At 43.9% G+C, this 23418-nt stretch overlaps 1 protein-coding gene across 1 annotated transcript in view; it reads left to right on the top strand.

Moving 5' to 3' along the window:
• Positions 1-23418, top strand: part of Arhgap31 (Rho GTPase activating protein 31) — a 104237-nt gene that overhangs the window by 76836 nt on the left and 3983 nt on the right. The window contains exons 4-11 of the mRNA XM_047564184.1: positions 3828-3910; positions 4870-4977; positions 5627-5769; positions 8929-9127; positions 11030-11154; positions 12658-12720; positions 14892-15467; positions 21307-21590. Coding sequence (XP_047420140.1) covers positions 3828-3910; positions 4870-4977; positions 5627-5769; positions 8929-9127; positions 11030-11154; positions 12658-12720; positions 14892-15467; positions 21307-21590 — 1581 coding nt within the window. The remainder of the gene's footprint in view (positions 1-3827; positions 3911-4869; positions 4978-5626; positions 5770-8928; positions 9128-11029; positions 11155-12657; positions 12721-14891; positions 15468-21306; positions 21591-23418) is intronic.

Raw genomic sequence — 23418 nt, 5'->3', positions numbered from 1 at the left:
TACTGATACTGTTCTGGAAATGTGGCCCAAATGTAGCTGTTTGGTGCTTTCGAGCACAATGCAAAATATTAACTCATTCACTTATTTCATTCAACAAATGTTTATTGTGTACCTACTGCACAACTGGCAGGTGTAGTTCTAGGGGCTGGAGATTTAATTGGTGAGCAAGACAGATACAATCCTTGCTTTAGTGAAATTTACATTTTAATGAGGAAAAGAGATGATAAACACATGTAGGGTATAGAGTTATAATGAGAATTGTTGATAAGTACTATGGAAAAAAATAATGGTGTGGGGGAGGGGATAATGAGAACTGCTATTTTAGGATAATCAGAGGTCTGTCTATGAGGTGAGGTTTGAATGAGAAAATGAATCAAAGGAACGGATTGTGCAAGTATCTGGGGGAAGAGAGTGGCAAGAAGAAACAGCAAGTGCAAAGGCCCTGGACTTGGTCCATGCCAAGCTTGAGGAAACACGTAGAGGTCAGTGTGGCCAGCACATAGCCAGCAAGGTGAAGGTGATGGGAGACTCTGAAGAGGAATTCACAGGTGGCCAGATCACTTGCCTGCTTCCACAAGTATACCAAAGACACATGCATAAAGACTCTGGAAGGACATACAGTAGTTACCTCTGGAGACTGAGGGTCCGCCCCACATTTGGGAAGGAAAACTAACTTTCTTCTGTGTATCTTTTTGGATATTTCGTTTTGTTTTTATCACATGCATGAATGTCCTTTTTAAAAAAATCTAACAATTTAAAATAATAGTTTTTTTTTTTTTAACAATTTTTAAGTAATTAATAAAACTTAAAGTTGCAGCTGGGTACAGTGGGAAGGGAGAGCTCCTGGTTGGTTGTGTCACCATGGCACCATAGCCAGCTCTCCAGGCAGCAGGACTGGAGCTGCGATGACAGTGGTAGCTTTGGGAAAGAGAAACCCTGAGTAAGGACCCTACCACCAGGACTAGATCCCAGCCTTTTCCCAAGTTCTCAAAGAGCTGGTCTTGTTAAAACTGATTGGAAAAGAACTAATAGATTCAGTTAAGATTTAACCTGGCCTGGCTAATGTTGAATGGAGTTCTCTCTTTTGAAGGACTGAGTGGATTGAACTCAGGGTTGTTTTATCACTGAGCTACATCCCCAACCCTTTTTATTTTGAGACAGGTTCTCACTAGGTTGCTGAGGCTGGCAAACTTGTGATCTTCCTGCCTCAGCCTCCCCAGTAGCTGGGATTGTAGGCATGCACCACCTCGCCCAGCTGCCAAAAAATTAGGATGGTTAGAATTTCAACACCTCTTCCCTAGTACCCACTGACAGCTGTGCCATCCTTATGAGGGAGAGTAAAGAAACTAAAGATAAGTAGCTTGACCTCTCCAGGAGAAAAACAAGGATCCAGAGGACTTCTAGATAGTATTGGGGTGGAATGGGGAGAGGCTGAGAATGATGAAATAAACACCATTCCCAACTGGGACCTGCAGACATCAGGGCAAGCCCGTGCTCCATCTTGGAAATTGAAGATGACTCACAGCTTCCTCAACATTAAAGGAACTTTCCATGAGGATTGATAACTTGACCTGCACCTTTATTCCCCAGACACATTTTTTTAAAGGGGAGTGGTGCAAAGCTTTGCAAAGCTCCATCCTGTCTGTGCAGAGGAAGAAGGGAGGCCTTCCAGCCCTCCCTGCAGGCGCCACAGAACCAGGAAGATCCCCAGGCATTCTGCAGACCCTCCCTTCCCTGAAGCTGCTCCCCGTTGTCCTGCCTGAGAGCTTCTCCCTAACTAGTGGAATCGGTCCTCCCCACAATCCTATTTTCTGAGTAACAGATCCTGGGAAGAGAAGAAGGTGTCAGGGTGCTTCCTGGAGGCCCCCATCCTTGCCCCTGGCCCTCCATACTTCATGTCTTACAGAGCAAGGACTGCAGCTGTGATCTCTCTTGGGCTGGTCTGTTCTCCTGCTGGCAAGCCCAGCAGGAGGTTGGGACACCTGACACTAATGCTTCTGTCCCCACATTCCTCCCCATCTCTGTTGAAGAAGAGAGATCTCATGTTTTCCCTGTAGAGAATTTCGACTGGCTTTTAAAATGGTGGGCTTCTGTATATATTTTTACTTGAATTAAATAAAAAGGGTAAACTAGAAAAAACTTGGTGAACAAAGCCCTGACATGATGTCCCATGTAAGGTGCACCTACTATGTGCTAAGCACTGTTCTGGACATGGAAACTTATCACATTCCTGCACTTAGAAAGCTTTTTTTCTATCAAAGGAGACTGACTATAAATGATAACCCTACTAGAAAAGTACATTGTACTTAGTGGGGGAAAGTGAGAGGGTTGGGGGTGTCCTGGCTGTGACAGGGCCTTGGAGTTCTCCTCTATCAGCTAGAACACAGATAGAGCTGTGGCTTTAGAACAGGGCCTGGCAAACAGAGTGTGCTCAAAAAGTTATTGCTTTCCATACTTAATGAGTAATGAATGCCTAAAAACTCAAGTTACTGAGAGTATCAACTTCAGCATTTAAGTATTAACCAGAAAATGACCTTCAAAGACTGAACAGAGATGGACGATACATGAAAATCATTAGAATCTCGACTTTGGTTGTATTGCATCAGACAGTGTTTATTAAAGACTGTATTTTATTATTATACCTGGCATTATATGGAAACATAAAACAAGTTTGTATCACCAGAAGGAAATATGAGATTGTATCAGTCATATATATGCCTGTGAATTCATGATCAAGGTGAGGGCATGGTTCAGTGGTACAGTGCTTACCTAGCATGAGCCAGACCCTGGATTCAATCCCAGTACTACGAAATAAAAACATAAATAAAAGATCAAAGTGAGCTCAAGAGCCCCTTTTAAAGCCTATATTGGTCTAGGCAAGGCTACCCAGGCATTTACACATGAAAAAAAAAAACATGGAATGGTAGCTGAAGATTTGTACATTTTTATATATGTAAATTACACATCAGTATAAAAAATGATTGCCTTTGCCTTGAACTCAGGGAGCACACCCATGTCTGCAGTTCATGAGCAATCACACTCTGCCCTAGAGGGACCCTTGAGCCTGGGCACAGACTAGACAGAGTCTCAAGGCAGGGACACAGGACTGGGATCAGAGGACTTTAGCCAGAGATGTCCACCAGGTACAGGATCCTCGGCAGGCGAGAGATGAACATGGGCCAGCCTGTGGACACACTGCTTCCATGCTGTTCCCACCTCCCTTAGAAGACCTTGGACTGATGGGGAGCAGAGTACCCAGGCAGAAAGTAACCAAAAAGCAAGTTGGGGCAAGGCCACCAGGTCTCAGGGATAAAGCTCTTATCCCTGCTGAGGAAGGCATGTCTCCCCTGCTTCTTGGCATCCAGGATAGACAGCAGTTGAGGACTCAAGGTCATGGAATAGTGACAGACTGGGTGTGGAGTGGCTGTGTGCACCTGCAAAGACAGCAGGCCAAGTAGACATGTGCCGCTGCCTCAGAATCTCACCCTGTCTCTGATCTCTCTGAATGTGAGACTCTCTGCTACACAGGATGCACCCAAGATCCTACGCCTCCTTTCCCACACACCTAACAGTCATCTGAAGACACAGAGACCCAAACAGCCCACTCATTCCCAAGTGTATACACTGTGAGATGCTTCATAATGGGAACCCCCAGAAATTGTAGTTGGTTGGTTGTTTTCATAGAACAGTCTGCCCCATGGGAGGGAGATCTGACCTCTAAGCATGGTTTTGAGCCTGGAATACCAGGGGACTGAACAGTAACAGCTCAGGCAGGTGGATGCCTGTCCCCGAGCACTCACTGGGTGCCTTCATGTTCCTCTCCACAGGAGGCAGTGTCACATTGCCCAGAAGAAGGCCAACTGGTCAGAATCCAAAATGTTATCCAGGAGCTTCCCCCATCCCATTATAGGTAAGAATCCTTGGGAAAAGAAATATGTAGCTTCTTAGTGTGGTATAATGGCAGGGTGGCATGATAAACGGGAGCAAACTCAGTGGACAGTGGCTCTCCTGCAGCCATTAGGAAATAAGTGGGTAGGTCACTGTTATCAAATTGTGTTGGTGCCTGACCAGGGGCATTGGCAGTAAAGGGCAGCCTGTCGCCCAAGTCACTTGTGGTGCACTCATCAGAGTTCTATGAAAGTTGTTCTGATCACGTGAGTCAATGACATCCCTGGTTCTCACCCAGATTTATAGCATGACTGGGAGTGTGGAGACCCAGACGGCTCTCCAGCAGGGGTGACTGTGCTCTGGAGCACTGGGCTGACTCATCTCTATACTGCTCATCTGCACCAGTCCTTACTTCATCCCCCTCCTTTGGTGACAGTCTCACAGCTTAGCCCCAATTTCACCCCCTTTTCCAGGGTTCCCCACCCTTGCCCATCTTGTACAAGGGGGCGGATTTTGATGTGGTATAAGAAAGAACTTCCTAGCAGTCGCAAATGTTGTTCATCTATGAAATGAGTTTCCTAACAAGTACCAAGTTACCTGGAAGAATCTTTACAAGAGAGAGGGTAAAGTGAGAACCTATTGGAAGACTGTGGGAGGGTATCCTGAAGGGTCTTAGTAGAACAAGTGGTCACTAAGACCCCTCAGCCATGAGGTCTGTGATTCCCTGGTTCTGTCTCTAGTTGGTGCTCCATGTGACTCAGCTGACTTCTGAGAAGACTGATTCCTGTCCCCACCCCAGGTCAAGGTGCCAGGACCCAGAAATTACTTACAGTAATATTGATATTGTCCTTCAAAATTCATAAGATAGAAGTAGAATCTCTTAAATCCAAACTTAGAAATTATCTCCAGATTTCAGGCTTCATACAGGCACTGTGGTTTTGTACTTTGTCAGAAACATTATAAATAAATAAACCATTACAGGACCTTGGAATACCTGATTCGACACCTGGCCCACATCGCCTCCTTCAGTAGCAAGACCAACATGCATGCCAGGAACCTGGCCCTGGTGTGGGCGCCAAACCTCCTCAGGTAAACACCACACCCTCACCTTCACACCACCCTGGTGGGCTCAGAGCCCACTAATGGAAATGAAACCTGGATTCTTCAAAATTGAATTCCCTTGAAACAAACTGGTGCTTAGTGATCTTTTATAGCACATGTGAACTAAGGGTGATGTTAATCGCCTAAACTCTTTGGCTGCTAACTTGGAAACTCTGGGTTCCAAAGGTATTTGTTGCCTTTAATCAGGGTGTGGCTAAAGTTATGGATCATATGTTACAGTTTCTTGAAGAGGCCTTTGTTTCCTCTAGGTTCATTGGCTTTTGCTTGGCTTCAGTGGGGGCACAACTTGCTATAACTTGAATCAGCTATTTCATGTGACTTTGCAAATGATGACCTGCTCCATGGGACTAGTGGGTGGAGGTGGGAGGGGATCCCATATAGTTATGGGATAGTGTTTGTAGTCTTGTAGTGTATAATGCCAGATAACTGTTTTAAGTTTCAGTGGGTTGGGCGTTAGAACCTTTGGAGAGGACCCTTTGATGGGTCTTAAGAGTTAAAATATTCTAAAAGATAACATTTAGGAGACCATGCCTGTGAAAAAGGCCCACTGGCTTCCCTGACTGCTTCGGGTTGTAAGGCAGACTCACTCAGTAAATATGTTTCTTCCATGGTTCAGGTCTAAAGAAATTGAGGCCACTGGTTGCAATGGAGATGCAGCCTTCCTTGCAGTGCGGGTCCAGCAGGTGGTGATTGAGTTCATATTGAATCATGTGGATCAAATCTTCAGCAACGGTGCTCCTGGGTCTCTGGAGAATGATGGTAATGACTATTCCTCCTGGAATCTACCCCATCTATCCCGCCAGCTCATCCTTTCTTGCCTTAGTCATGGGGCCCAAAAATAAGTAAGGGTGGGCTTGATTTTAGCTTGTGTGTGTGCATGCACTGGCCACTGCATGTCATTGTCTGGGAAATGTGCATATATACATCTGTATGTGTGCAGTGAAAGTGTGGTGTGTTTGCATGTGACTTTAACACGTTTTTGATCAGTTTCACACATAATCTACTCTATGAATGTGGTGTGGTGGACTAGAACTAGAATCATGTTCCATTGGTTTTAGTGAGTTCTTAAACTCTTGGTCATTGAAAGTCACTGGCAACATTCTCCTTGATGATTAGGTTTCATTTTTACTTTCACTGTGATGTTTCTGAAGACCCATATGTCTTCGCCTTGACATCTTAAGTGAACAAATTAAGAGGCAGTAGGTTCACACCCGAATGCATATTCAGAATGCATTTCCTGAGTACTTAGTTCATTCTACCCTGTATCAGGCAATAAACATACAAAACTGAGTATTTTCGTGCATTTGTGGACATCTCATGATGACGCAATGAACCGTAGGAGTGAATTGGTTTATGCTGCTTAAACTCCTGTGAACCTAATTTGTAAAAACTGGAAATTCAGTTGGCCAAGATGCCTGGTTTTCTTGATTTCTCATTTGTGAATGAAACTGTTTTCATTCTAATATTAATGTGCATCAGAGACACCTGATGGGACTTGTTAAAACATGAATTACTGGACCATATTCCCTGAGTTTGTAATCCAGTAGCCCATAGTGCAGCAGATAATGTGCATTTCTAACAAGTTTCCAACACTGACACTGACACTACTGATCAGGATCCAATGGTGTATGAAACCTGTGCCTGCAAAATATTTGTTAGCTGATTGAAACATTTTTCCCATTCAGTTAATATATTTAGGGAAACCAGAATAATCTATTGCAGTTGACTCAACTGAGAATGTATAGGCACAAATCTAGGTCTTCCTGGCTCCAAACCCCTGCTTTAGTAGGTATGTATATGGCATATTTTGAACCATCAGTAAATGTTAGTTCCTTTCCTGCTCCCCTTCTCAGTCTTCACTGTTAACTTAATAGCTTACAGAGGCTGCAGACAGAATGTGATGTGCATAACACCATAAAGAGAAAATGGGGATGTGTTCCTCACAGGGTAATACGCACATGTCATCTAACAGACATCTAGGATGTTAGATTTTATGCACATGCTCCAGTTTTGTGAATCAGAATCCAATACCTTTATTTGATAGATGAGGTCAGAAAGATTGTGACAGCTCCAAGATTCATTAAAAATAGTGTGCAGTGAGTTCCACCTATGTACCAGGCAGGCACTGTCCTAGACACTGGGGACATGTCAGTATATAAAATAGTAAAGTCGCTTCCTTGCACAGAACTATGATCTAGATGGGAAGACAGCAGTGTATTTTACAAATAAATGTATTAGCTTGCAAAGACAACAAGTATCAAGAAGAAAATAGATCAAAGTAATGCAGTGGTCAATGGTCAATGACTTTGGGGTGTTGTTTTGACTGTAGCCTCTGAGAAAACAATCCTTCAACTGAAACCTGAATGATACAGGGAACCAGCCAAGTGAGGATCTAGGGAATGAACGTTCTAAAGACAGAGAACAGGGAGTGTGAGGAGCACAAATTACAAGCTCTGCTGTGAAATATGAAGTTAGATGGCTGTTACGCATCTCAGCAGAGACCAGTAGTCCTTAGGTCCAGGCTTCCTCTGCAGCCTGGAAGTGAGGCCTCCCACCCTGCAGTCCATGTTCTTCCCATTGTCCCAGTTGCTCCCAAAGTGATGTAAGTCAGTAAATAATTAATGAAAATGATAATCTAGAATCTATGAACAAATACTGAGAGTAAATTAAATTTAAACATTTTTACCCTCCTTTGGGTTAAGTTGGAAAACTGGGTTAAACTCAGAAACTTTACTGAAATATTTTCAGGATCACAGGATGTATTTATCTGCAGCCCTGCAGAATGGCTGTTGTGCTTATCTTCCTGGTAACACCCTACTGTCACTTACTGTTGCCATTTTCTACCAGACCTTTTCAGAGTCTTCATTTCCTTCCACTAGAGATGGTGGTTGATGGTGTCATCCACCACGTTGTCCATAAGTCTCTTCATACCTTCAGAAGTCACAGAAAGCTGGCAAAGTCACCAAAGACTAAATAGAAGCAAACTTAGGCTTCTTTTTTACTTAGATCAGGATTTGTCAATCTCAGTATTACTGATATTTGATGCCAGATAATTCTGAAGTGGGGCACTATTCTGAGCATTGTGTGGTGTAATGTAGCTTCCCTGCCTCTGTCTACTACATGCCAGTAGCTGTCCTGCACACATTCATGACAATCAAAATGTCTCCAGACATTGACAAATGCCCTGTGCTGGGGTGGGGGGAGGTATACAAAATCCCCCCAACAACTACTGATAGAGAAAAACAGATAGCCCTCTACACCATTGATTGTCATCATCAATTCCATTCCTAAAAAAAAAAATACCACAAAGTAGGAAAGGGTTAGCTAAACATCCTGGAAGATAACTGGACCGTGAGTAAAGAGCTTCATCTCTCTTAGGAGAAGTGCGGTATATAAAATGTGCTTTTCCTGCAGAGATAAACACCTAGGTGATCCAGGGGAAGTAGAGGCTCCAGCCTTTAACTGTCTTGGAGTGGGTATCTCCAGTACTAGGGAGGATGGGCAGTCTCCTGCCTTACCCTTGCTGAGTAACTGGACAGACATTCCCATTTCACCAAACCACTAGGCAGAGGTTTCAGGAGAAAAAGGACCACTGTGTTACTATAAATCATAGTAATTGCTCAATATATATTTGTTGAATGAATGATTGAATGAATGAATAGATGACTCATCCCTCCAAATAATACAGAAAGCACAGTTATTTCCTGAAGCCCCTGTTTTTCCTTTAGCTAGTCTGGCCAGGAGAATTGCAAGTTTTCCGTGTGCAACCTCAGCCCCAAGTCCCACTATGCCCAAGAGAAGCCATAGTTGGCACTCAGCCCTTAGTAGAGGTCAGGACTGAGGAGCTGTGGATGGCAAATCTGGCTGGACACACTCATGGGCCTCCTTCCAGACTGAGCTCTTCTCTTTCCTTTATAGAAAATCGACCCATCATCAAGAGCCTGACGCTTCCAGCCCTGTCCCTGCCCATGAAGTTGGTGAGCCTCGAGGAAGCTCAGGCCCGCAATCTGGCTATGAACCATCCTGCCCGGAAGGAAAGAAGGGAGAACAGCCTGCCTGAGATTGTGCCTCCCGTGGGCACCCTCTTCCACACTGTGCTTGAGTTACCAGACAACAAGTTAGTGGCATTCTTTTCAAATTCTGGGAGATGCTGAGTGGAGGGAGACAGAAGGACAGGTAGTCTCAGGGTCTTGACAGAAGTGTGGTCTAGGGGTTGTGTAAAGAAAAACTGCAGAAGAGAAGGGAGCTGTCTCCACAGCTCACTCTCACCAGTGGTGATGCCAACACTCATTGCCCCAAAGTTACTGAGACCCCCAATCTCCCACAAAGACCCCAAGCACCAGGATGGGAGTGGGGTCGTAAGATGAAATTCTTGTCACATGTCACAGCTAAATCCTTTACTTCTTAGTATAGACAAGATAGGCTTGTGTTTATAAGAGGGAGTTTACTAAAATCAAAAACTCAGCTGGATGCAGTGGCAACCTGGGTGAAGTATTAAGCAACTCAGTGAGACCCTGTCTCTAAATAAAATACAAAATAGGACTGGGCATGTCGAGTGGTTGAGTGTCCCTGAGTTCAATCCCCGGTACCCCCAAAAAATAAAAATAAAAAAAAATTTGACCCCTCTCCTAGTCTCCACACATGTACAGAAGATACAGAGAAGAATCCAAGACAGAGGACAAGTTGACAAATGGGGCCACTCTAGGCTGAGAGCCCTGGGTGGTAGCACCTGGGGACAAGCATTCCTGGCTTCCTTGCCTCCCCTCAACCCGTCAGAGTCCTCTCTCCCCTCCAAAACAATCAAGTGTCATTTGCAGCAGTAGATATCGTTTCCCCATTTCTTCCTCCTGTTTCCTTCACTGCAACCCTCATCTCCACTCACCCCCTCACTCGTGCCGCAACAAGTGCTATGGAAGAAGCGGTGATGGAAGCAGGAATCCAGGAGACAGAAGGAGCCGAGCCACCTTTTCATTGAAGGGTGTCATCCTTGCCCTTTGAGCAGTGAGAACAAGAATTGAAAACAGGCATCTTTTGTCAGTGTCCTCCCCAAGATGGCAGGTTCTTTCCCTTTGAGGAGGGAGGAAGAGGCCACACCATTAGGAACAGCATGCCTGAACTTTGCTGGGGAGAAACCCCTGTTTCCTTCAGTGAGTGGATCATGTCTTCCTGCAACTGAGCCCACTGCACCTCCCCCTAAATCAGTGTAGAATGAGAGTCCCTCCCAGGGATCAGGAAGATGAATGCCTTGGAAGGAGCATCAAGTACATATTCTCTGTACTTTCAATCAAAGCTAAGGTAAACCATACTCCCAAGTATGGCACCTATTAAAATACACCTTGAGGCCAAGTGCATAAAAAAACAAAAAACAAACAACAACAACAACAAGCCAAGTCCAGAATCACCTACCAAATACTACAGACCTGTCTGGATTATCATAAAAACATACTAAGAGTGTGGTGGTTGCATGCCTGTAATCCCAGCTACTTGGGAGGCTGAGGCAGGAGGATCTCTAGTTCAAGGCCATCCTCAGCAATTTAGCAAGACCCTGTCTCAAAAATAAAAAATAAAAAGAGTTAGGGATGTAACTCAGTGTTTGAGCACCCCCTTGGTTCAATCCCCAGGACCAGGGGGTGGGGGATGGGGCCAGGATTGGTATCTTTGAAAAGCCAGGGTTACACTCTTTCCTGAATTCCTATCAGAATTCAGAACTGTGTGATTGCTTATGACCTGAGTCTCCCAATCCCTGCCTCTGTTTGCCACCACTCCTGCCTCTAACAGATAGAGATGACTTTGTCTCTGGCCTTCGGGAAAAGGGTCTTTGTTCTGATTCATGAAAGCTTAGCTCAGTCACCATGCGCATCCCCAGACAGTGTGAGAGTCAGGCTCAACTTGGATTTTAGAGAATTTCCTAAATTATCAGAACCATTCACAACTAAGATGATTGAAATTTTCTTTCTAAATTTGAAAGTCCCCTTGAAATTAGAAGCTAAACTAACTTCTTATGGCTTGACTCTTTTAGGAGAAAGCTTTCCAGTAAATCAAAGAAGTGGAAATCCATATTTAATCTGGGACGTTCTGGATCAGACTCTAAATCAAAACTGAGTAGAAATGGGAGTGTATTTGTGAGAGGACAGAGGCTCTCAGGTAAGAATCAACAGTAGCCATGTCTTTAGACTTGCCCTGAAAGAAAACTCATAAATTAATCAGGGGGTATTTTCTGACTTAAAATAAGTTGCATCCAGAGAACCTATATATCCTTCATGCAGCTTCCCTCAGTACTAACATCTTACATAAATGTAATCCAGTTATCTGTGCCAAGTAATAAGCTGCTTATTTGAGGAGCCCAAAAGCAGCAGAGTTGGGATTCAAACCCTGATCTTTCTGACCAGAGTTACCTCAATGGCTACTAGTCCTGGGGCTCCTGCTCAGCTTCCAAACTGCCTCCTTTTTTTTCCTAGAAAGTTTTGGTTTAGGGGGAACTACTTTCCATCCAGCTCAGCTCTCTAAAAGGATATGATGTTTGTGAACATGTCTTAGCCTGTTTTCTGTTGCTATAGGAAAATTCCTGAGACTGGGTGATTTATACAGAACGATGGTTTATTTTGGCTCACAGTTCTAAAGCTTAGGAAGTCCAAAAGCATGATACTGGTATCTTCTCGATTTCTGGCGAAAGCCTCATGTTGCTTTCACTCATGGTGGAAGGGAGAATGTAAGCAAGTGAATACAGAAGAACTAAAAGGGGGCCAAACTCTTGCAGTTGCTAACCCTTTCCTGGGAGAAAGGCATTGATCCATTCATGAGGGCACTGTCCCCATGACCAGGACACCTCCCACTACAGCCCACCTCCCAACACCACTGTACCAAGGAATTAAGATTCCGATACATGAACTTTGGGGGGATGTACTCAAACCATAGCAGTGTCTAGTACTGTGCCTGGAATAAGTTTTTATCATTTAAGCCACACTTTTCCAAAACCTTGCTGTGGCAGCTTACAAAGATGCATAGAATACACCAGGCACATAACAGGTATGCAGAGAAGGTTTGGTTTGGTTGAAATCTGGCCCAGCGTGAGTTGGTGGGTGAGTCTGTTGGAGGAACTACCCCTACAGACTTCAAGGAGCAAAGCTGCACTTGGGGAGAAGGTGATGCTGGTTCCCCACCCGCCACCCCAGCACTCTTACCTGTTGTACCAAATTCCTGGTGCTGATAGACATGACTGCAGCCAAGAATTCTGCTGCTCGCCTGCCAAATAGGAGGGGTTACCTGGGGCCCCGTGGATTCTACCTCCTGGATTCATCCTTGAATACTTTTTGTACAATTAAATTGGGTTTAAGGCTCCTCATTTGCTAATAGTTATTGTTATAATAATATTTATTATTATAGTGACAAAATTGCAATTTATCTTTCTTTGTAAAATATTAATAAAACTTTGATTTATCAATGTTCCTTATTTATAAGGTCAATTCCACTAAGAAAATAGGAACTTCTAGAGTGAACCGGGAGAAAGTTTTCTAAGGGGATAAACATAAAGACTTGAAAAATTTTCCTAAAATAATTTTTTTCTTATGTGCTCACAACCTGACCTACTGTTGTGAATGCTTCCTCTTAATATGCATTCCTCAGGAATATTTTTTCTTTTGTCTTTAGTGGAAAAGGCTACTATTCGACCAGCTAAAAGCATGGATTCACTGTGTTCAGTGCCTGTGGATGGTGAGTTTGTACAATTAGTTTCTGAGCTGGGGATCACTGGGAGATAGGAGCTCACCCCAGACTTAAGTTGCCAGACTGCTCCTCCGCAGTCATGTTCACACAGAAGTGCCCAGTTCCCCAAATTCAGGGGCTTCACCTGGCTCTTGCTATAACATCCCCTACTCTATCACCCAGCTAGACCTAAAGAGCCTTCCTCTTTCTCCAGACTCCTCTAGCCAGAAGGGAGACCACAGCCATCTTCCATTCAAACTGAATCAGGTAAAGGATCAACACCTGAAAAGTAAGGTAGACAGAGCTCAGGCAGAAAGAAGAGCCAAGAATTGGTTCATGCCTCATGGCTTTAGGCCTAGATGGTTGTCTTGAATTTGAGTATTTCTGTAGGCATGAGTTTCATAATGCTTGCCAAGTCATGATTCTGAATTGGCAGAATCATTTATTCATTCACTATTTACCAATAAACATTGAGCAAGTACCTGCTGTGCGTCAGGTGTGTGCAGTTTGCACATAATTTCCTTTTTTGGAGTAGATATGTTACACATGAAGTGACATGCATCACCAAAATGACATGGAACTACATTTGCTCTCACAGCTCTAGCTTTAAGGACTGACTTGCTTGTACTTCTCTCTTCTATTTTTTTTTTTTTTAAAGGAACCAACAAACACAGTTACAAACTACAAAACAAAGGGCTTCCCTGGCAGCAGACTGCTCAAACTCCTGTATATTTATCCCATGACTTTCCAATGTCTTTAATGCAAGACATTTTTCTCTTTGATAAATGAGGCAACCTGAAAATCAGGAAATACTCAAAACAGTTTTTAAAAAATCTAAACTGCAAAATTCTCAGTGAGATCTTTTTAAATGGTGTTGACACTTTTAGCATTTTCTTATGTTTATATTCATCCAATTGCTTCGGTTTTGAAACCTCTTAGGAAAGTTCTTGCATGATTTGATATATCATCATCTGCTACATGTGACATACATGGGTGCCAGGCAGTTCATCTATCTTCTGATGCTGTTTCCTCACATGTTAAATTGGATAATTACATTTCCTTTACAGTGTAGTCATAAGAATTTTAAACATAATATTATGCAAGATACTCAGCATTGTGCTTGGTATCAAGTTAGAAATCATGTCCCAGAACCCTGGAAACTTACATGTCATCTCTTAGTTTATTTAGTCCCCATGTGGACTTGCCTTTGCCTTCACTTCTAAGTCAGTCAAGAATTTTTTCCTCACAAATGTGCTTTCTAACATTTAGTTAATTTACATTTCTAGCTCTTCAGCCTCTGAATCAACAGGAAGAAGCCTGGGGAAAGGGAGAAAGGTCTAGCTGAGAACACCATTGGTTTCCTTGCTGGGAAATCAAACCCCTGTCTGGGTCCATCTGCCAGAGAACACATACAATAATAAGTTTTGAAGTTTTAAAATAAAACAAGATTGTTATTTTGCCCTTTTTGTCTTCTTCCTTTTGAGCAAACATCATTCTGCCATCCCCCATCTATTTTTTTTCCCACAATCCACATTTAATGCAACTGCTGCTTTGGCGCCTGAGGGATGGGGTTATTTAATCAGAAACTGAAAAGAAAAAAAAAAATGTGTTAACGTTTTAATGGCGTAATAAAAAAAAAAAAAGCTAATATGTCTTTTTAAAATTCTACATTTAATCCTTGGTAGCAGTGCAATGGCCTGCTTAAGGAACCTGCTCTGCCTGCAGAGCTTCTAACTGAGAGTATAGCACAGCAGGAAATGGTCCTTTCAAAGGATGGTGCCAAAATTCTGTGCATATGAGAAAATGCGGGCCTATGATCCCATCGGCTCTGGTGACTGAGGCTCCTAGGAGGACTGCGAGTTCAAAGCAACCTCAGCAACTTAGCAAGACCTTGTCTCAAAAAGGGGCAAGTGCGGAGTAGCAGGCGAGCTGGGGATATGGCTCAGTGGTTAAGCCCCTGGGTTCAATTCCCACTTACTGAGAGAGAGCGCGGGGCAGGAGGGAGGGAATGCTTTCTCTGTTTGTCAACTGAATGTCAGGTACTTCAGTAGGATGACTGTGCCCTTACCAGGTTACTACACCTTTCCAGAATTCAGTTGTGATGTGCCTGCCCTTACTGGAAGGCCCGCAGGGGTGTGTGTACTCAGGCTGCTGACCACCTGCCTGTTCTTCTTCACTAGGAAAAGAAACCAAAGGAAATTTCAACCGAACAGTCACCACTGGTGGATTTTTCATTCCAGCCACGAAAATGCACTCCGCTGGCACTGGCAGCTCCTGTGACCTCAGCAAGCAGGAGGGTGAATGGGGCCAGGAGGGGATGCCCGCGGGCGCAGAGGGGGGCTTTGATGTGAGCAGCGACCGAAGCCAACTCCAGGGCGCTCAGATCCGTCCCCCACCTGAACAACTGAAGGTGTTCCGGCCAATCGAGGATCCAGAAAGCGAGCAAATAGCCCCAAAGATGCTGGGTATGTTTTATACCTCGAGCGACAGCCCCAGCAAATCCGTCTTCACCAGCGGCCTCTTCCAGACAGAGCACTCGCCACGTCACCAGCGCAAGGCGCTGAACATCTCAGAGCCCTTTGCGGTGTCCGTGCCGCTCCGCGTGTCAGCGGTAATCAGCACCAACAGCACCCCATGCAGAACACCCCCAAAGGAGTTGCAGTCTCTCTCCAGCCTAGAAGAGTTTTCCTTCCAGGGGTCAGAGAGTGGAGGTTGGCCAGAAGAGGAGAAACCACTGGGAGCAGAGACTTCTACAGGTAAAACAGGGGAGAGAGGGAGATTTCCCTGGCAAGAGATAAGAATCAGTCTTGAACTTGTTTAGAGTTTGCTCAGCAATGAGGTGAAGTGATTGGGATTGTGAGCTCTAGAACCAGACTGCCTTGGTACAAATCCAGGCTCCCCAATTTCTCTGTGCCTTGGTTTCTTAACATATAAAATGGGAATGATGACGTTAGTAATCCTACGTTCTCTGTAAGTGTTGTAAATATTAATTAATACATGCAAAGCTCTCAGAACAGCATCTAATATACAATAACTACCTAGTAAATGTTACCTATTATTTTATTTGCTCATAATGAGAAGGCAGCAGGAAAACATCACAGAATGGGATGCTGAGCTACAGAGCTGGAATTGGGATTGAGCTTTTCCAGAGTCATCCTATCTACATCCATCTATCCCCTCATACCTATAGAGAACATGGCCAGCAACCCCAGCCTGGAGAAAGAACACCTTTTTCTCAATTTCCTTATCTCAAATTCAGGGAGGATTCTGATTGGGTCCACATGGGTCACAGGTCCAACCTTGCACCAATAGCTTTTGCTAGGCTAATAGGGTTTAAAATGGGCCAGAGGAGTGGAATAAGGACAGCCCAACTTGAGCCACCTGAAATGGAAGTAGGCAGAACCCCAAAGGAAAGATGGTTGACAGTCAAACCCACATGTGTTGGGTGACTTAAGAATGTTTCTATTTCAGTTAATATTAGCTAATATTTTATACACCTACTGTGTTGTCAGGCACGTTCTCCAATGTTCCACATATGTCATCTCACATGGCCTCACAACAACCCTATGAGGTAGAGGGAATTATTATTATCCCCAGTTGCTTAGAGAAGAACAAGAGATTTGCTGAAAAACTCATAGCAAGGAAGTAGAAAAAGCCGGATTTAAATCCAGATTTTCAAAAACAAACACCCTTTGCTCTTTGGGATTTTCCCATGCTCCCTCCATGTTTACTGTGGGCTATGGAGTTAAAGATCATTGAGACATGGTCCCTTTTCCCTCACAAACTGAAAACTAGGAAGGGAGAAAAACTGCTGGTGGAAGCAGCATAGGGTCTACTCCAGCTTCTTGAGGTGAGGGAAGGCTTCGGTACTTGAAATATAAAGAAAGAAGTGTTCAGAAAGGACTGCATGGGCATGAAGGAGAAGAAGAGGCGACATTTGGGCAGAGTCTTCATAAATGGGTAGAATTTCTGCATACAGAAAAGATGAGAACAGGTATTTGGGGCTGAGAGACAACTGCCTACTGTGGGATTGTGTAGGATTTGGACCTTAACTGGGCTGATTCAGATCCCAGCCTTGCTACTTTGGGGCAGTGTGACAGTGGGCAGTTGGTTGATATCTCTGAGCCTGTTGCTCATCTGCGAAGCAGAGAGGCTCCTATCTCAAGGGTTGTGGCAAGGTCTGAATGAGAGAATGTCCATAAAATACCCATCCACGGTCTGGTTCATAGAAGATGCTCAATAAATATTAATCATCTCCTTCTCCCTTGCCCTTCAGGATGGGGGCACAGTTGAGCAAAAACTCAGGCATCAGGTGATACCGTCTGTAGAATGGTCCATGGGCTGGTGTGGGTGGAGCAGGATGAGGAGGCAAGGGAGGAAGACAGGGTTTCCAAAAGCTTTTGTGAGATTGATTATTGTCTTTCAAAGAGAGGGTCCTGGGATCTAAGGAGTCTTTTGGACACAGTCTGCTATCTCTTCCCCCACACCCCATCACTTTCTGAAAATAAGAACATGGAGTCTGCATTAGATTTGGTCTGGGGAAGACAGTAATGTAGACTGCAGCCTGCCTGCCTGCCTGTGACCTGTGGCAGTGGGGAATGAGTGATCTCATAGGAGACAGACAGATAGGTCTGAAGGAAGATGCTAGAAGGTTCAGGGATAGCAGCTTCTTTCACCTGTCTCTGTAATGGAGTTAGGTCAATTTAAATTTCCTGTCTTCTTCCACAATTATTCCCAATGAAGAATTTCAATTTCATTAGTAAAATATTTTTCTTTGTTTTGTGTAGTAGCAGTGGGTAAAAAGGAAAAATATTAAAGATGATTTTCCAGGTTACTTTTAGTCATTCTTGTCAAACCATCTCCCCTACTCTGAGCCAAAATAAGTGAAATTCCAATGAGACCCAAAAGGTAAGAGGTATAAATATAGCACTTTAAAGTATTGATAATTAGGTAATTGATTACTCCAAGTGAAAAAAACTAAAGAACTAATCAGTGTCACCATAATAATTGATTATCTGACTTTTAAATGATTCAAGGCTATGTTCTGTTAACCTCATTCTCAGCTGGGGGCAGGGGCCACAACACACTTATCCTTCTAAAAGTAAATGTGAGCTTATGGACTGGTTTAAAAGGTACAGCAAATTTTCTATATCCGCTTCTAGAAATGCTCATTAGTGGAAGGTCAGAGTAACCATATGGCTTTAAGGAAACTTGCTAAACAAAAATCCAGAATTTCCCTAAGACGTATTAGGAGTTGCCTCATTCTTTTACTGAAGAACTTATAATAGACTTCTCTTAAATAGTTATATTTTGGTGCATCTGAAATATGATTCTACCTACAAAAGTTGGTTTTGCCCTATTCTTTTAGCCAGGAGCAAGCTTATGTTATAAGCCCACAGTTCTATCAGTTAAGATAGGCAAACGTAGAAACCAGATATAGAAGACCTGAAACAATGGCTCAACAAAGATAGCAATTTGTTTCTATCATATGCACAGTTCTAGAGGTGGGTGGCTGTGCTCCTGGAGATCATCAGGGGTCCCAGGCTCTCCACCAGTGCCCGAGAGTGTTGTCCTTGCATGCATTGGTCAGGATGGGACCAACATCCCAACATCCACATTCCCATCCATGGGAAAGGGAGGTGAAGAGAAAGCCTAGTATCTTCCCCTCAAGGGTGTAACCCAGAAGTTGCACACACCACTTCCTCTCAACCCTATCTGCCAAAACCTATTCAACCTCGTTATACCTTCTTCAAGAGAAGTTGGGGAATGTCGTTACTGGCTGCACAGCCATGTGTCTAGCTAAAACATGGGCAGTGGGGAAGGTTCTAGTTCTAAATGAAAACGAATGAATATTGAGGGAAGATCAGTTCACAGTCTCTGCCTCCCTTGTCACTACTTTGTGCATAATTTTTCCCCTGCTGGGAACCCTTTTGAGCTATGAAGATTCTTTTGTAACTTAGAAATATCTACCAAATCTATCAGTCAACAAATATTTGTTGGACTCCCAGGTCCTTAGCAGGCAATTTCTAGGCATAAATACTGCCTCTTTCCTAAGAAACTTACTGTGGGATGGAAGCCAAGAACACTTAAAAGATAATGGTTGCCTGAGGCCTGGGTACCACATAAGTGAAAACACCCAGGGCTTCGGGAGGTGGGAGGAAGGAGAAATTGCCTGGGAAGCCTCAAAAGAGGTGGAGTTAGGTCTGTCTTGAAGGACTGATTCAATTCAATCACAGGGAGGACCAGAGCACCAGAGTACAAGGCCTCTCAGGGGCAGTAGTAGGAAAAGGGTGGACATGGGGTCAGGCCAGATTGAAGAGGGCTTTGTGTGCCTAATGGAGGCTCAGGGTTGTTGGTGGGTTGTCAGCATGGAAGGGAATGATAAGAACAAGTTCACGTTTAGCACAGGCCCTTCCTCCACTCCTCACACACGAGTCCTTAAAAGTGGTCAGTCAATGAACAGAAGACCCTGAGCTCTACAAAAAGAGAAGCTGACAAATTCTTCCAATTAATAGACCTTAGTAGAAGGCTAAAAATCTTTTTAAAAATCACTGATGCATTTACCCTTTTATCCAAAAGGCTTACTTTTAAGAATTTATCCTAAATAAATAGCTGCACAAGTACAAAGCAATGTATATGTGTGAAGGCATAATTTGTTATGATAGCAAAAGACTAGAAACAAGCCAAATGCCCATCATTAGGACACTGGTTGAGTAACTAGTCACACTGAGTTCTGGAGAGGCCCTGTGCATCTGTGTAGGGGACAGGTCCTGTGTACAACGAGGGTGTTCCCCTCAAGTGTTGGCCTTGTGTTTCTAGTTTTCTGCCTTGGGACTTTTTCCTGAAGGGAGGATCTCACCCTTACTTGGTTCTGTCCTGAGTATGGAGAATCAACGGGGGCAGCTCTCAATCAATGCAAGCCAGAAATTGGTGGATAAATGACCAATGCTCAAACCCTTTGGAGGGATAGATTTGGAGTATATCCAAACGGTTCCTCACAGGGATTGAGTCCCAGTTGCTCACAGTGGTAAACAGCTCAATGATATCATCTTTATTGACTTTTCCTCCATCTCTGTCTCATCTCTTCACACCTGCTTCTTGGCACCACCTTCCAAGTAAGCTACCAGTGGCCAAGGGGGGCCCAAACTAGGCCACATCCTAACAAATGATCAGTCTCCCTGTTTACCAATATGGCATGGATTTCAAGATAAGTCGTTACATGAAAAAATGCAAAGGAAAAATGGCACGTACCATATTTTGTAAATACAAATATTTATGGATACAAGTATCTATGCAAATGTGCAAAAATAAATGTGACAGGAAAAAAAACTAACAAAAATGGTGATAACGGAAGGGACAGTGGGAATGTGGAACAGGATGGAAGGAACAGGAATGGTAGAAAAACTTCTCTGAGAATGCCTTTTTATATAGTTTTAACATTTGAACTCTAAATGCTTTACATAATTAGAGATTAGATTAAATTGCAAGAAATAAGCCTCTAAACAATACACAAAAGAAAACAGCACTAAGGTCAATTGGAAGCACTGTTAGTTCACACATCAGGATGCTGTCACTGGGTCTGGCTTAGCTGCAAAGCTGGCATGATGGGTGCAGTGCTTTGGAGTTAAGTCACTAGATTAACAATTGGCCATGAGCAGAGTTTGCTCTTAACACACCAACTTTTCTGTACGAACTACATGTCAGCCACTACACTACATGCTTTGCCTCCATTATCTAGTAAACCCTCACATTGGCCCTGCCGATTGTATCACAATGCCCCAAGACTGAGAGTGTAAAATTTATTGGGAAATCATAATTTAAAATCAGGTTTCTTTAATTCTACTGTAAATAATAACATTTATTGAGGACCTACTATGTGCTAAGTGCTGCCCTAGGTGCTTTGCTTCGTCACACTGTGAAATTGGGCCTTCCATCATGCAAGGCAACAGGGGCCAAACTTGAGATCTACCTCCCTTCTCCTTGTCTTAGTAGATCAGAGCTTCATACTGGAACTAACTGTAGTTAACCCCTGAAAAGCTATTAACCATTGTGATTAGATATCTTTGCTGCTTGGAGTGAACAGCAGATTTTTGTTGTCTTGGGCACTGAGCTTGACTTTTCAGGGCCTGAGTATTTTATTTGTGTAGTAGAAGATTGGGCTAATGCAGTGTTCCTCAATTTCAGCACCACTGACATTTGTTCTTGTGATTCTTTGTTGTAGGGACTATACATCAGAGGGTATTTATTTACCAGCATCCTTGGCTTCAGTAGCACTCACCTCTCCCAACATTGTAACAACCAAAAATACCTCCATAGAAGGCAGCAAGCAGCGGGTGGGGGGGATAAAATGGTTCCTGATATAGAACTGCTGGACTGGATGATCTTCCAGGTCACTCCCATTCCTAACAGTCTGTGTCTCTGGGACCTGAGGCCAGAACATTGTCAGGAGAAAAAAGAATGTATGCAGCAGTGAGCTGGGTGAGTTCCCCTGCCCTCATCCCATTTTGTGAAGCAGGACAGGAAGCAGGGCAGTGTCTGTGCTGGGAGCAACCTCTCTTGAAGTCCTTCAACTAATCACTCACATCCTCATTGCAGCTTCTATCTCTAAGAAGGCAGCTCTCGAAGATGCCACACCAGGACCTGAAGGCCTGGGGACAGTGGAATGCAACCAAAGTCTTTTCCTGGAGCCAGGCACCCAAGTGGAGGAGAAGAAAACTTCAGAAATCTCCCTGGGCTCTCAACATTCAACGGAATTAGAGAAGAGACTGAATCCGGAGAAAGCGGTAGAGGAGGAAGGCCAAGAGGCTGACCAGGTGGAGACCAGTGCTCTGCAGGAGTGTCCCCGGATCAGAGCTGAAGCCATGTTTCTCCATGAGATGGTAAAGTGGGCTCACTGCCTTCTCGCTACTCTCTATGTAGAGTCCTCTTTTTGCTGTGGGCTCTTGGTACAATTTAAAGGAGATTTAAAAAAAAATTTTAATGGTTTTTGCCAAAGGAACTTTAAGAGACCCACTTCTAATCAGGCTTGGAATTTTTTCACAGTGGACTTTTCAGAGATTCTGGAGTGATGGAAAGGAACCGTCCAGCTCAGGTTCCCTAGGACAGACTCAACTCTAAATATCTTTGACCTGGGATTGGAATATAATAGCACTCAGTCCCAGAAGCAGCACAAAACCTGCTTGTCGTATTCCAGCCCCAAATATGATGATCGTTTACAAGGTCCAGCCCTTACCTCCCAGACATCCTGTATGGGCTGTTCTCTAGGCTTGTTTCTAAAATCTGAGAGATTTCCAGGATCAATCCTTTCCTCCTGTGGCTTCGGGAGAAGTAAAATTACAATGCCAGAACTGACAGAACCTTGTTCATTGAAGGTTTTTATAAGATGTCCCTACATTAAGAAGGAGCAAGCTTTCCTGGGATGCCCAGGGAAGAGTCCTGCATCTGGGAGGCATCTTTGTGAGCAAAGCTGTGTGCCAAAAGAAAAGGAAGCTCTTTGCCTTTTAACTTGCTTCTAGGACGTGCATAAGAGGACCATGTGCTGGAAGTTAGGGCAGAGCTGGGTGCCATGGTGGCTTCAGAAAGCTTAAGCAAAGGTTCCTGTAAAATGTGTTTGCATTTGTTGAAGGGGAAGGATGCAGATAACTACATGGGGATTGAATTCTTATGAGGAGGGCCCAAGTATGAATTGCTTTAAGAAGCAGATAAAGTTAGTGCTGGAAGAACTAAGGGTAAATTCAAGGGAACAAGTAAAGACATGTTTTAAACACCCACTTTGTGACAGATGCTTTGCTGAGCACTGGAATCACTTCATGAACCAAACTGTCACTGCCTTCTCGGAGCTGACAACCTAGTGGGGAAAGGTCGCTGAACAAGTAATTTCCAGGGTGAGGTGGAAGTATGGAGTGCAGTGGGGCATGTAGCATGAAGACCTAACCTAGTCAGAAAAGGGGTGGGGGTGGGGCTTCCCAAAGAGTAGATATGTAGGTTAAGACCCTCACTGGAAGAAAGGGGTAGAGGGTACAATAAGAAGGGAGTGACTTACGGACAGAAAGAATAAGATGTGTGATAAATCTAGGGTGGGAGAGCCTGAAACATTCATGGAATTGGAACAAGGCCAGGATAGCTGGAGAAAGTAAGGCTCAGGTGGAAGCAGGAGCCACATTGGGTAGCACTGTGTGGAAGGATTTGGAGATCAACCTAAGGGCAATGGAAAAATATATGATATGTTCAGGATTTTTTTCTTAAAGGGTTAGTCTATTCTATGAGGAGGAGACAGGCAAGAGAGAAGGCAAGGATGCCAGTTAGGAGGCTAGTATGTGGCAAACCAAGCAAGGTAAAAAGGTGGCTATATTGTGTGTGGTGGTGGTAGAGGGGTGGTGTCTGTGGGGATAGAAACAGAAGGAGCAGAAAGCTACTTGGGAGGTAGAATGGACAGGACTTGGTGAAGGATTGGATATGGAGTGAGGAAGAAGAAACAAAGACACCACCTAGGTTTTTGCTCTGGGCAGAAATTTCCATTGTGGTCCTTGAACTGAGATGGCAGACAGTGGAGTAAGGAGAGTCTAAACTTAATGTCTTAGTAAGAGGTCAATTAATGTGGGTGTTGAGAAAAATAAAGAGATGAGAAAAAGGCCATCCCATGCCTACCCTGAAGAGATGCAGTCTAGTAGGGAAAGTAGAATTGCGCACAAATAAATCAGAGCAGTA

Source organism: Sciurus carolinensis, chromosome 9, assembly GCF_902686445.1.
Source record: "Sciurus carolinensis chromosome 9, mSciCar1.2, whole genome shotgun sequence".
Classification (NCBI taxonomy): Eukaryota; Metazoa; Chordata; class Mammalia; order Rodentia; family Sciuridae; genus Sciurus; species Sciurus carolinensis.
Note: the sequence above shows the minus strand (reverse complement) of the source record. Positions and strands in the feature narration are given on the sequence as shown.